Source organism: Falco rusticolus, chromosome 1 (assembly GCF_015220075.1).
Source record: "Falco rusticolus isolate bFalRus1 chromosome 1, bFalRus1.pri, whole genome shotgun sequence".
Classification (NCBI taxonomy): Eukaryota; Metazoa; Chordata; class Aves; order Falconiformes; family Falconidae; genus Falco; species Falco rusticolus.
This window is the reverse complement of record NC_051187.1, coordinates 17,006,126-17,021,544: the sequence shown is the minus strand read 5'-3', so window position 1 is coordinate 17,021,544 and position 15,419 is coordinate 17,006,126. Positions and strand designations below refer to the sequence as shown.

Below are 15,419 nucleotides of genomic sequence, written 5' to 3'. Positions count from 1 at the left end.
CTCTCTCACTTGAGGCGTGCTCTCAGACAAATATTGCTAATTCTGTAATTCCAAATATGAGGTGAGCACATCTCAGAAACTTGTTTTGATAATAACTTCTGGAATTTAAACCTGATAATCCCCAAGAAAGTTCTGGTCTTGCTCATAAAACACTTTAAACACTCTTTTTCATTTCATACATTGAACAATACATATAAACTAGATTACAGCATTTTGGCTACAAGCTTCTTCATATTAACTAGGCTGAGACGGTAACGTCACGAGAAGTCCACCACATCAGAGGCTTTACTCTGCCTATTTTTTTCCTTCTTCTAATTATAATTTATAATGAACCTCCTTCCCCAGTAAGCTGACTCAGGGAAAAACCACTCTGAAAGGCATCAGAGCTACTGATGAATTATTTTTATTAATTAAGTTAGAGAAACAAAAACCACAGTGGTTTTCAGTGCTGCAACTCACACAAGGACCCACCAGCTTGAAGGCAGAAAGAAGTGTGAAACAGCTCCTCCGCTTACAGAGGGGCTGGAATTCCAGAACAAGGGGGGAGGTTCTCTCCCTTAACCTATGGATCTGCTCCTTTGCACGGCTGCTTTGGACTTAATGAAGCACCACAAAAGCCACTGCCTTTACTGCACTAAAAACTGAAATAACGGGTACTAAGCAAAGTAGCTTTTAAAATATACTGATATTTAAGGAGTTTAGCTTCTGATGCGGTTTGCTGGAAGAAGAGTAGATAGAAGAACCGAGTTCAGAAGAGCATCTAATCCTGGCATGCTTCAAAGATCTTTAGGTTTCCCTTTTTAAGTTTTAGTAGCCAAGAGATTCACGTTTTACTTTTCACTTAGGATTTTAGAGGAGAATCTCCGCACTGAGCACATCGGTGCGAGCAAACGGCCGTCCGGGGCTGCTCCTCACACCAAGCACAGTGGCCTTGCCTTGCTGGGGATTTCTTCCTTGAAACATGCAGCAGATGGAGCAATTCTTAAGATTTTCAAGCAAACTTTGAGATTCTCTTATTGAAGCCAGAATCCTCTTTGAACAGCGATACTTTATATAATGAGCCCTATTTATAGCCTGCTCCTTCCTCTGGCCATTGGCCACCCTCCTGCTTGCCCACTCGCCGCTTCAGCTCCTTCATCCAATCTCAGACGCCTCATGGAAAGATCTGAAATACCTGAAATTTGCACATGCAATGAAAAGGAGGCTTAGTCACACAGTTAGGACATGCTTTTCCATGCAAGGCTGGCTACAGGAAAGTTTAACTTTTTGTCCAAAAGGATAGAAATAAAACAAAACAGGAAAGTGGGTATTTTTCTTACTTCTTTTTCAAGTGTACAAATTTTGGGTAATTTTTTTTTCCCTGTGACACAGGGGGGAAAAAAAAAGTCACTTTTCTGGGGGACTGTAATACCCTTCAGTGTGTTTTCCACCAAGAATGCAAAAAGAAACACTTTTTCTGAAGAAGTCATGGAAACTGGTAAATTGAAGACACAAGCCCTCATTGAAAACCTATAATTTTTTAATTAAATTTACATGTCAGTGGATCTTTTGAGCTCCGCCTGTATGTTTTTTATAAAGTACGTTTCTAGCGCTTTTTCCCATGGGTATTATGCACTATTTCTAAACCGGGATTGCTCAAGTTGAAGTGTGATAAAGGGCACATTATAGTTATATTAAGCAAAACGGGGACGAGAAAGCTTTTACACAGCGCAAAGAAAGCTGTGCTCAGAGCCTCATTTCTGGTAACAAGCAGAGCAAGGCAACCAGTCAGCTAGAAACTGCTGCTATCAAATTAATGCTTTGTCTTGAGGAGTAGTGATTTATTTATCCTTTTTTTTGTGTTTTCTGCTAAAAAATAAAGGTTGTTTTCTTCAAAATCATTAACTTGCTCTGGGGCTTCACTGGAAATCTGCTGTGAGCAACAAAACAGAGAAGCTAGCTCTGTATAGTACTTTAGCTTAACTTGTACGATTACCCTTTGAAAGCGCTAAGAGAGGCGAAGAGGGGATTGCTGAACACAGTTTGGGTTACCATCTCATCCTGCCGCTCTTCCCAGCGGTTTCGCAACCGTGTTGTTATTCTTCACAGCTCACCCGAAAGATGCAGCAACTTGCTTAATTTGCATGGTCTCCACAGCGCCCAGGCCCAAATAAGAAGAACTTGTCAACAGTGCTGCAGCCACATAAACAAGCAGCAGCTGGATGAGAAAAGGAGGGCATGTCAGCTCAGAGCGGCAGAAAAGGTTTTTCACGGCAGCTATTTGCAACCCTCCAAGGAGCTACAGAGGCTGCCCATTAAAACCCTGTTAAAACACTTCTGATGTTGTCAGCAGTGGAGAGCTGAAATAGCACAGTGATCACCGAGATACTATCTGCCTCGAGCAGTTCAGTGGTACTGTCAATAATACGAGCAAGAAGGTACAAGATGAGCAACAACCTAATTCCTACATCAAAATTTCATAAACTCCCTCAGCTGGTAAACACTAGAGATGTGGGCAAACACAGGACAGCCAATAAACCACCCAGAAAAGACGACCTTTGGTCTGGAATCTTTCCCGAAAGCTTTGAACCTTTAAATTAATTTACACTTTGAAAGCAAAACAGCGTAATGGCAAGGAGAAAGCAGGAGGAACGAGGCGATGGCTCTCCCATCAGTGCTCGTAATCTGCTCCCTGGCTTTGCGCTTCTGACAGAGCCCAAGGACAAACCACAGCAACACTTTCAGGCACATACACTTCCAAACGTCCCGTATCTATACCTGCAGTTCCTCCCCACTCGTCTCTGCTTCGATTTTCGAAAGCACCGACACAGTAGCCATTCCTTGGGGTAGTTTTTGCCCATATAGTCCTACCAGGCAAGAAAACTTTGCTACTTCTCCTCCAGTAGAGCGGTGCCTCATTTGCAAACAGACCTCCTGACATGCCAGGGTACTAAAACTGTGAGTAATGATAGCAGAATCATTTACTTCTCTGCTACTCCCTGCTCACGAGTAAGTGCTACTCACGGTGAATAATGGCTGGAGAAACAGGGCCAAGGTGAAGAGTTATTTATAATACAGTAGCCAATGAGTAAGCACTTAGCTATGAATTTACTGCCCTGGCTACAATTTCATGAGAAAACAAACTGAGCCAGCTTTCGGTTTTCCAGTATTAAAAGCTATACACCCACTAAAGACTAGTAAAAATAATTGGGGGAGGACTGGGGTAGTTATTTATAAAGCAGCCATGACAGCATTTGTGTGCATCTCGGCTAAATGGAAGATAATCGTTAGCTGCTTTTGTTTCTTGCTGTCCTCAGAATCGCTACAGCAGTCAGTGAAAGTCCCAGGCTCATCATCTTAAACCAGTATCAGATGCTTCCCCCTTTTTATACAATAAATATCCACTGCAGAGAGCCAAAAGACAGAGCTCACTCGAAATGAAGCAAAGAATTAAGACTGTCATCTGCTCAACAGTCCTGGGTTTAGAGGTCAGAATAGCTGTCTATTCTTAATCCGAAGTGACTGTACTAACTGTCTTACAGAACAAACTTCTGTCAAGCATACCCTGGATCTGCAGAAGATCCAGCATGCTCAGGACTAATCTTTAATTGTTTCTATCAGCCTAGAACAAGGCAAAGGTTATTTCTAGAAATACATTACTTTCACCCAAAGCAGTAATAATATCTTGGGGCATATAAAAGTATCTGACCAGGAAAATACCAGGAAGCATGACCAAGCTCACCACTCTCCTGAACCTCCTATGCAGGAACACACGATGTCCCAGTACACCCTGCAGAATAACTGGGTATTTTCCAATCCCCGCATTACCGGTCATGACCTACTGGTGCAAATTTGGATTCTGCTCATTGACTGAAGTTTGGATGGCATGACACAGCAAGAGCCTTGTAGCTTGCCATCACACATTTGAAGGCTGGTTCACAGGGAAGGACTATATTTTAGTTCAGCCAGCATTTTACCCCCCAAGGACATATGGCTCAGATTTGTGATGGAAGCGAACAATTGGAAAAACAGAAGAAGTAATGATTCTACAGGTCTGCAATTTATTTCTGAATTGTAAACACAGAAGGGATGGCTTCTTATGAAATTTTTAAACGCAGCTGCTAGTTTTACTTTCTGCTGTGCTTCCGTTTGGAGAGTCCGAGTGGTATATTTTCACCTTGACGTACCAAGAGTTATACATGAAGCTATGCTCTTCAATTTTTCTACGGGGAGTTGGTGTTAGCCGCATTATTTCACTGCTGCTGAGCTCGTTGCAACTGGCCTGACTTCACCTTGGTAGGCGAGTGCTGAACTTGGTTCGCAGCCATCTGAAAAGCCCAATTAGACACTCTTGAAAATCCAAAGTATCTTGTACATTTTCACACATCTTCAGATTTTAGAAAGCTGTCTGGTCCCTCTCCTTATCCAAAGGAAAATTAAAACCATTCAGTGTCAGAAAGAAGGAACGTAAAGAGTAATAACAGTCTTACTTCCCCGGCTCTCACGAGCCTGAAGTTAAATACCTGCCTTTGTGCAACTGTTTCCCCTTCTTTTATGAGCTAAATATTGTGGCACCATGCAATTAGAGCACAAAGAATAAAATTACAACAATTTGAGATGAGTGTAACTTTTACAAGAGTCAGATATCCCTAACAACCCAGACAGTCAATAACCCAGCACAAATTAACTCTAGCAAATAATAGGTGTGTTGACCCTAAATTCATGAGACAATAAAACCTACCAACAGCCCGTTGTTTTAAAATACTCAGGCACTTCTCAAAGACAATATAGTTTTTGTTTGTGAGCAAAAAGATCATTAATTAGGCAAGCTTTTAAAAAAGGGTTTTAGTATCATTAGCAAAAACTAATAGGAAAATAAATTAACCTACAACATCTGACACCAAGTTTGGAAAAAAAAAAAAGAAAAAAAAGGCAGGCATTAAAAACCCAAAGCTAACTAGTACATGTCCCAAGGACTGCACCCTGTAGACCCACTTCCCCACAGTCCTCCATAACCACAATAAGAAAATGAAATTTCTCCCCTTCTTACTGCATTTTGAGTTAGAGACACATTGCTGTGAATGTAGGCCTGTCATACAGTGGAGTCACAGCGATATAATCTGAACCAACTCTGTTCGTCTCTTCAACTCCACAACAATGGAAACACACCTAAAACCACAAAGCAACGATCTGTTCTCTCAAATTTGCTTTCTTTCGGAGGGTTCTTTCACGATAACAGAGCTCAGGTAAAGTTACTATTCAAAAGCTGTCCTATGGTAGGCTCTGGTGCAAACCTGTGTTTCTTGAAGGAAAATACATTTTCTAATTATTTTGAGAGTCTGTTCAAACCTGCAGTATTTTGAAGTAACACACTGTGAAAGGTAGCCCAAAATATTTTATGGGTTTGAATAAAATTCCCTTTTTTCTTCCCCTGAACACTTGCTAAGCAACACCGTAATTAGCCTGCCAGTCACTACATACGAAGGAGGGCACAAAATTGTCCACTACGTTAACCATGCCAACTACAGAATTATGAAAGATTTATACCTACTTCATATTAAAATTATTTAGTAAATGTCACATAGCACAGCAAAAACCACGGGCATATCACTGAGAGGGAGTCAGGCTCAGTGCAGAGCTCTCAAAACCAACAGCCACCAAGAGCAGACTCTGCAAGCCAAGTGTTTATATGGCCATAAAACCATAGGGTGACACAAAACAATCTGCTGTTTTACTAGAAAGGAAGAAAATACAGAATTCAAATTTTACAAAAAGTAGTCATACAGAGAGTAAAATGAAATATTAATAACAGATATTGAATTTTGGAAAAGGAACCGAAACAATTAAAATGCACTTGTAACTGCAACTGCTTGGTAAATCAAATCCGCATTCCTGGATAGATTGCTTAATTTGAGCAGATGATGTACTTTCCTCCTCACTTTTGCTTCGAGCTTTCCCTCTATGAGAAGTAATTAACTTGCCAGGGGAAGAAATTTTCCTCTTCAATACCTTTACATTTGTGTAAAGCACAGTTATACAAAATGCTGATGCCAGCCCCTGTGGGAATCCCCCCGTGCTGTACAGCACCCCCTCGCCGAGACCACCTCAGCCCCGCCTGCGTCTGGCTCCAGCTCTGGGCGTCCCAGCGATGCACCAGCGCCCGGTGTCTGCCTGCTGGGAGGGAGTTTCTTCACAGGAAATATGAAGGGAAAATTCACGCTCAGCTGCTTAACAAGAGCTGACATCGCATCTCCAGAGACAGAGAGAAACTTGGGATGTCAGGCAGGTTAGCACAGGGCAAGCAGACGGTCAATAAAATATTCAATAAAGTACTCTGATATGATAGATCTAATATTGTGGAAAAAGCCAGAAGTCCTTTTTTTGATAAGAAAATGAGTTTAAAATGGTGGCTAAAATGGCTTATACAATATTAATCTCCTAAAACTTGAAAAAAATTGCAGCTGGTTTTTGAACTTGTTGTAAAAGTCAAAACCAAACAAAGGCTCAGGTAGCACAGGACATGCTCCTGCAGACATGCAAAGCAGGTAATTTAGAACAACTGCATATATTACTTTTTTTTTTTACAAAATCTCTCCAAAATAATTTTACAATTAATTTTAACTATTTTTTTTCTAATTAAAATCTACTGATCACCTAAAATACATGATGCTCAGGGAAACAGGCAGAAGCCTCACCTAGCCTGAATCTCAGTGGACCCTGTGCTGACCCGGGAGCAGCCCCAGCATCGGGGCCAGAGTCCCAGGGCCAGCTTCTCTCCTCCCCTACCTGACCTCACCTGCTGCTCATTTTTCCAAGCAGGACACCTACCAGATTTCCTCTCCAAGCAACTTTTTCATGACAGCTCTTTCATGCCCTGCTGTCATCAACTTCTCAAATTCTGCCCCCCCCACACCGAAGGGTTTGGTAGGAAAACCCTGGAGGGATCAAGAAGGCAGCAGGCCATATGCAGTGAATCCCTGCAATCATTCTAATGAAGCTAAATCTTTGAGTTTACATACAAGGAAAATTAAATCAAGAGCTGGAGTGGATTGGAAAGAAATACACCAGGAGATGGATAAAGTTAATCATGTTTAGTTAAGGCTAATGCTGACCTACTCAGGCTTGCCTTGGAGATGCTCCATACTTAGTCTAAGTTCCACCTACAGGGGAATACAGATGCACACGGGGCTGTGGCGGCTGCCCTGAATTTCTGCAGTGTTTCACCTTTGCAGACTGCAGGGAAAGTACCACCTTCCTGGTGGATATCCCAGTGTCCCTGCAGCATCGCTGCCAAGTATCACGGATGGAAATACAAGAAACCAGGGCTGTGGGTGACGACTCGGGGAGTCCTGCAGCCTGGCCCCATCCTTTAAACCCCACAGACAGTAACATGGTTAATCGGTAAGGCAGGGAAAAACTCCTTTGCCTCAATAAAATAATGAAATCAGATTTCATTCTGACATCACATCATTCCTGTCGCTCTTCCAGAGGGAATGGGGGATGCGATTGGGAGGCTCCGTCCCCAGCAGCCGCGTTTCAGAGAGCTGCAGGGCCAGGTGTGCTGCTCGCCCCCTCTGCAGAAGGGTCTTACTACGTCTTGTGGCCAAAACTTGAAAGTAAAATTACTTTTAAGAGAGGAAGTTGCATGGGAACTCCTCCTGTAGCCACTACATTGGATTTTTTTTAGTTTTATTTTTCATAAAGATCTCCACCACATCTCCAGCAGGTGATGGCAGGATGACGAGAGACTACCAAAACAGAACAAATTTCTTGTTTCATTCTAATATGGCATAAAAAGACTCATGGTGAGGAAGAGCTGCGGGGCCATGGACAAGCAGGTGGCTAGCAGCCGCTCCGCCACAGACGGCCAAGGGCTGGCATGTGTGGGCTGCTGTTTTGAAGGACGTGTCCAGTCCACAGGCCATAGGTTGACCACTGTAGCTCTACCTGACGCTTATAATTTAAGGAATTGAGTTGTATTTCCCAAGATGTTTACTTCCATGCAATGCTGAGGCAAACTTACTCCTTTAACTCATTCTGCTTTAACTGGTAGCAGCTACACAAACTACACAGTCTCCTGATGAAGGAGCAAAAGATTAGGATATGAATCTGTCAAGTTTGGAATATTTTTTTCTGTATAGCTCTGTTAAATGACTGAAGACAATAATGCTTCAGTATTTTCTCAGAATAGCTCATTTGTTCTTTATTTCAGTGTTACAGAAAAGATTATTTGCAACTATTCACTTCCTTACAAAATATTCAGATTCTTCAATGAAAAGAGTTTCCCACATTGTGCAGCCACCCACACAGCTCCATTTGAAAGTGAATGAAAAGCTGTGCTTGATGATGTTGAATATGTTAACCTCTTACAGTTCTCCAGCTCTGGTGAGCCACTTTTCTTCGGCATCTGCACAAGTGTTGAACACAACCTAGATCCTGTTGATCACATACAAATAAAGACAACAAAGGGATCAGATGATCATGACTGAAGTGATTCCTGAAGACCATAATCTGTGTGTGAAGTTGTTTCATTTTGAGCAAACTAAAACCAAATTTAAGCTTGCTAGGAATTTACTTTAATGTGTAACAGATCGTAATTAGTAATGGGGTATGATACATTTTCCCTTCTACTTTAAGCTACTGGTGTCACCTTTGACCAGTTCAAACTGAATCAGAAGTCATTACCACTTAATGACTAGTTAGTGGTCTATGTGAAATAGGCTAGTGGTTTAAGTCCCCACCCTAATCATGCCTACCGCTACCGTCATAATTAGCACTCATGACAGCAATCTCAACAGAGGGCAGGGATACCGGCTGGCAGGCAGAAAGCCAAGTGTACACAACCCAAATTTTGAATGAACATCCATTGCAATCCTTGTGTCGTTTTTCAGAAAAGTGTGATTTGGACTGTACTGCTACCTCCTGGAAAGTCACCTTTGCTTATAATCATCTTGACCCCGCAGCAAACTCCCGCCTGATGCCCCAGACCAGGCCAGCCCTCCCTTTGCAGGACCCACTGCTGCAGCGTGCTCAGATGCACGTGTGAGGCAGGACGCCAGCTGGGCACAAGGACCTCTGGTCGAGCAGCGCTGGAGGAACGGCGACTCCCAGAGCAGCTACATTCTAACCAGTAAACCTCATTTGCTATCTTCAATTTACTCTGCCTTTAAACCCCAAGTACATCTCTGACTTTGTCCTCTCTTGCATGAGCACATCAGCATACACCGGCTCCTACAGACCCTCAAACATCCAGAGCTGCACCACGAGCTGTGCAGCCGACAGCCAGGCTGTGAGCCTGCAGCCTCCCAGCACACAGCGCCATGGACCACCTGCAACCAGTATGAACACATCCCGCATGTTCGAATAATCCAAACACACTAAACTGCTGGCAATTTGACTAAAACACGCTGCTGTTGCACCGTTCTGCAAATCTCCCAAGCACAACACATGACTCTGGCACCACCTCTTTAAAACCTCCAACATTTATTCCCTTATTTCCCTGCTCACACATCTCTGCCCTGTGAACCCCAATGAGCTGCATGAGGCTTAGGCCAGCATATCCCTTTTCCCTTCCCGTCATCCCGTTTCACCGCGAAATCTGATTCTTCCATCTGTCCCTTCCTCCTCACCCCATCTGGTGAAATTCAGCAGTTGCATTAATACAATCTGATGCTCCAGCCAGCGCTCGCATCTGCATGTCTGCACAGCAGCATCGCTGCCTGCCTCCTTTAAGAGATCACTGACAGAGATGTTGGTACATTGAAGAAATTCAGAGGCGGGGGGAAGATAGAAAACCAGAAAGAAATAAAAGAAGAAACAAAGATAGAAAGAAAGAAAGAAAAAGAAAGAGCTGCTGCTCTTTGAGCACTGGCTGGAATGGAGAGCTATCTTCATAAATAGACAGGAAACAGAAAAGACTAATGTTGGGCAGATGACAGATCCCTGAATTCAGTTAACTGGCCTTCAAGATATGAACTGTTCTATTAAACATAGAGGCATTATGTTGGTCATCCACTTTAAGCCCAAGAGTGATTAAAATGCTGGCAGAAAATAAAAACTGGCTATTGAAGAGCTTGCCCTGAGGTCCTAATTTCAAATCAAATTTTACAGCGCCGCACAGGAACAATGGCAGCCCAGTACTCCAAGTCTTCTTTTTGTCACTTTGTACAAAGAAACCCCCTCAAACTCTCTCAAAGAACAATGGCCCCTCTAGATTCGCAACTACGCCAAGAATGGGCTCAAACCATACAAAAACACATTTTAAAAATACATTTTACACTGCCCTTGACATTTGAGATAAATAGAAGCCAATGCATTGAAATTCCAAGTATTTTTTTATATCCTTTCACAATATGAATTTTTTATTTTCCCCAGTCTACTTGATCTTTGACATTCTGGCCTCTGCAAAAGAAGGACACAGCAGAACAGTCAAAGAAATTAATTATGCAGATAATTGCATTTTATTAAAATGATTACTGTAGCAGAGAACTCAACAAATGACAGCTACACGAACCTGGCCCCCAGAAGAAATCAAGAGGACACAAACAGTTCATTTTTAATTGAAAAACTTCTCAGCTATTAACATTTAATTATCTGTTACTGATATATGGCCCTAGTTTAATTAGCATTTTTCTATACGTCAGGTTTGCTTTTTAGTAAAACCACTTTTTTAAAGTTCTGCTGAGCTGCTACAGATTCCCCATTTTGACAGTCGGAGTTTATGTGAATTTGGCAGCTTGGATACAGACAGTTGTTTCCTAGTGAACAGCACACAAGACCATATGTTTCAACATTTAAGCAATTTAGAATCAGAGGTATAATTCTGAGTGTCCTTAGCAGAAATTGTAGATTAAATACCCAAAGGATCTGAGCTCTACAAGAGATACAGCCTTTTTTAGCACTTTTCCCATAGCAACAAAACCACTCTACGCTACTTATATCACATACTCGAACCACAAGCACGCTGAGAGCATTGGTGAGCTGACTCAAGCCCGCAGCCAGGCCTTTCAAGGGCTGCTGTGTTTTCAACAGCGAGGGACAAGCAAGCCTATAATTTTCCCTTTCTCCTTTCTGCGCCTCTCTCCCATTAGGCAGGATTAATCCACAACTGCCTCTGAAACACACCTACGGTCAGGACTCGCACCTGGTTTCTTGATTTGCGGACAGCTGCTTTGTAAGAAGACATTAATCAGCAGCTTCTTTCCCCTACCAAAAATAAGGCCACACACATTGCTTGTGGCATTCTCTTGATTTCTGGGACAATGAACATCACCAGCGCTACGGGTTTAGCTCAATATACAGACAAGGCATGTCTGGCACGACCTGCCATGCTCTTGTGCCATTTCGGCCACTCTGCTTTTCCTGGCATGAGGTCACGCAACCTCCAAATTGCACAAGAACATTTTAAAAGTAGGTTCAGAGAGAGAAATAAAACCCCAACACATCCTGAGGGGAAAAAAATAATAGTTCACTGGATATATTAGTACGTCCTCCCTGTTATAACCAGAACACCTGCAATAAAACCAGAATGAAAATGACAATCTGGATTGAAATTTAGCGATATCTCCTTCTTAGAGGACAGGCGCAAACCAAGAGATTTATCCAGCATTTTATCAAATAATTTGAGTGAAGGCTTGTTCTCTCAAGCAGCAGACCTCACCACGACCCCCCGAAGTCACAAGCAACATTCCGGATCATGTGTTGAACACGGCGCCGCAGTTCCTAGTCCTCAGGCAGCCAATCTCAAGACCCATTTTCCACTTCCACTCCCTTTTAACCACTTTCCTGAACACGTTCTGCCGCATAACAGGCACTTATTCTTCAATCTGTCACACTACTGCTTTACAGAAGAACCAAAACAGGCTGCGGTGCTCTCCAGAGCAGGGCTGTGCCGTGCGGGACACCAGGCTGCCCTGCACCCTGCTGCGGCTACTGGACTCTAATGCACTCAGGATTTCTTTCCCTTTTTTTTTTTTTTTTTTTTCCCCCACCCCCACCCACCTCTGTTTTCTTTTTTCCATCCCATGCATGTATGGAAACTGAAGAGATACAGTATTCAAGCACATTGGCTTACAGCTTTCATTAAAATATCGCCATTAAATAACAAATATTGAATTACTACTTACAATTACTAGACACAAAATGTTTGCAAAGTCTTTTTCATCTACACAGAAAAGTTGTTTTCATTTGGTGAAGGTTCTGCCTGTCATTTTGACTTGGTACCCTGTTAGAGAAACTCACTTCAAATGCATGAGTGATTCTCAGTGATTAAAGCAAGCAAACAAAACCTCCAGAAATAATTCCATTTGTGGGTATTTCCTTTAACAGCATTAATAATCTAATGCATTTAAAAGGAAGATTTAGAATTACAATTCACTTGTATTTCACAGGATTAAAAATGCAATATATGTAATATAGCCACAGTATATAAACACAAAACATTATCGAGAAGGTATTTTGACAGTATCCATTTCTGCTCTGCAGGAGTTCAATGTTGACGCCTTTGTAGGTCATTTACATTTTACTTCATCAATCTACTTCAATGATGTAAAATTCAAAGAAAAAATTTACTATTTCAGAGAGGTCTGAAAACACATTCAGTGGGATATAGCTTAAAGAATATACTGAGCAGGACTGAAAACTAAGTATAGGTTTCTCACTTGAATGTATATTTAAAATGAATACCCAGCCCTTAGGGACCTGTATACCTAGCAGAAGACACAATCTACAAATTTCTTTACCTCCTGTACCATCAACTGCAAATTTACAACAAAATGTTCGGTAAACCAGCTAATTTTATTTCTTTACTCTGAAATATCAGAGAGAACCAGTATTTCAGAATAAAGAACACCGAAAGGGACTTTTCATAGGCCAGTATTTTGTTTCACAGTATGTCTCGCCTGCTGCTAAAACCAGCAGTGTTTTCAGTAGAAACAACAAATGTACAAGTTGAAAGGGAAGAGAGAATGGGAAGAAATGCCCATTCCTGGGAGTGACTGGCTACCTGGATGCGGAGCAGCCGCGCATGCCCTTGCCAAAGCAACCCAGGTTATTCTCCTCTTCTCTTTTTTCACTAGAAATTCCACCCTGACCCTGAGAAACGCTGTCATCAAAACAAGGATATTTCCATGAAACATATCTCCACTGCAAAAACATTTAATAAAAACATTCCCATCCCATTCTAATTTTAATTTGTTTCTTTGCATTGAAACAGTGCAGATGTGGCTGTCCAAGTTTCTCCTCAAAGCACCCCAATCTTTGAATTCCCTGCCCAAAACACGAAATGAAGACTTTAAGGCACACTAGGCAAATTAGCGTTTAGGAAAATTAAGTTTTAACTAACTAAATAAAACGCCACTTGAATAATACTGGACACTCTGGCTATATCTAAGAGCAAGACTACTAAATAAAGCCTTTACAAGAAAAAATGCACACTGAGGGAAAATAGGATTGTTATTTTTAACACTGATAATTTTGTTTAAAAGAAGATTCCTTCCTGTGTTTCATCATTTTACGTTATGTTCTATTATAGAAACTAATGTGGGAAAAAAAAAGTTCAGAAAAATCCAGGCCCAGAATATTATGGAAAAAAGAACCACTAAATGTAAAGGTCCTGTAATATTTGGTATCTTCAGATTTTTCTGCACTGGTTCACATGACCCCCAATTTATTTTTAGAAAGGCAGCAATTCCCACTTGGATACGGTGCAATACCTTGTACCCAAATGTTGCTTTGCACAAATAAACCACAGAAAGTGTTGACTTAAAAATAAAACATTGGAAAAGGAGAAAGTTTTTTTCTCTGTGAAAATTTCCGGAAAAGCTGTAAACAAAGGCAGGTTTGGCTCAGTGGCTGAGTGACTCTGTTGAGCTGTTGAGGATGGAGAACATATCAAACCTCACAGAGTGAGGAAATATTTGTAAAACAGTTAGTAAATCATAGGCAGCAAGGTCACCATGTTTAACAGCAGGAATGACACTCTGCCAAAACCCCAGCTGTGAAAGGGCGTACACACACAGGCTTGTCTCTCCTTTATTCTTCTTCACATCCAAATTTCAGTTTGTCTTTTTTTTTTTTTAAATATCTATTTCTTTAAAAACAGGAAAATACAGGATTTCAAATTGATGAGGTCTGCCAGGACTGACACACTCATCCGTCATACAATCTCAATACCTGGTTTTGTTTTACTAAACAGAACATAAGCGTCAAGAGCATCAAGGAATTCTCTGCAGCCTGAACAATTTCCCTACAGATTGGTACCGACTGACCTTTTTATCTCGTGGATGGAGTTTTAAGTTCTTGCTGCTGCTCTGAATTCACACGCAGAAAAAACATCCCCAACAATCTGGCCTCTCTGCGAACTGGCACAGCCAGAAGGTGAAATTATACATTTTCAAATACAGACGCTACAAACCCATGTATGAATACAGGGAGTTTAATTCATCTGATGCCAAAAAAACCCAGGAATGATTATTTCAAGTTGAAAAGTTGTCATGAAATCACTTCATAATATGGAGAGATTTATAAAAAGACTCACCTGCTACTGTAGAAACCGAACACCCTGCGGTGTGTCACTGGCAGGCAGCATACAGTAAAGGAAGCACTTAAGCACATACTTGACTTCAGCTCCTCGCATGTTTGAAGTTAAGCATGTACCTAAGTGCTTTGCTGGACTGGGGCCTATATGCTGTACAACCATGACTTTAAAAAAAAAAAATCCTTCTCAATTACTTTATGTTACATCTCTATTAAAGTGTTGGAGGTTAAATCACAGGTGATGAGGTTTGGAAGCGTTCTGCTCCTCGGTTCCCTACGTCATGGGACAATGCAATCAAGAATTAAGGAGAAAAAGAAAAATGAAACCAGGTTTTGCTTTTTGGGGAAGGACCCATGGGGCACTCCTCCTTCCTTTAGGTGGCAGAACGGTGACATCAGTTAGTATGAGCACAGCTGGTAGGCAAGAGATTAAGTAAGAAATAATTTGATCAGTGCCTGTTAAATGTAGGTAAGAACCACAGCATGACATCAAGCCACTGAAGTTTAATACCAAAGTTAAATGTTGTTTTGCTTCGTATTGGAGAAAAAAAACATGAATAAAGATATATTCAATTTGAGCGAGGCAGTTTTTTCTTTTAAATTATTTTGTTTGGTACTAGGAAACCTTTCTCTTGGCCTAGCTCTGCTGCTTTCATTATAAAGCAAAAGTTTAAGTTAAAACAACTCCCAAGTCCAAACCCTACATGTCTTGGACAAAGTCAAAACGTGGTTAAAATTTTTCAACCGGCTCTCCTCATCACCGGCCAAAGCAAACCCTTCTACCTAAAGAGATTTTTGTGTGTGTGTTTTGAGGGGCTGGTAACCCAGCAGAAGATTTAAGCTTGGCAAATGAAACGCCGCTTTTCCATGCGGTTCTAGTGCTTGGCCCTGCTCCGAGAGGTGCC

The 15,419-nt window shown here is 41.6% G+C and overlaps 1 protein-coding gene across 9 annotated transcripts in view; it reads right to left on the bottom strand.

Annotated features, from left to right (window-relative positions):
• The window catches only part of BCAS3 (BCAS3 microtubule associated cell migration factor), a 370,061-nt gene that overhangs the window by 116,314 nt on the left and 238,328 nt on the right, over positions 1–15,419 (bottom strand). The window contains exon 24 of one of the 9 annotated variants that reach the window (XM_037371449.1): positions 4,072–4,307. The exons of the other annotated variants lie outside the window; for them this stretch is intronic. Coding sequence (XP_037227346.1) covers positions 4,228–4,307 — 80 coding nt within the window. The 3' untranslated portion in view covers positions 4,072–4,227. Of the gene's footprint in view, positions 1–4,071; positions 4,308–15,419 lie in introns of those variants that run through there. 9 annotated transcript variants of the gene reach the window in all.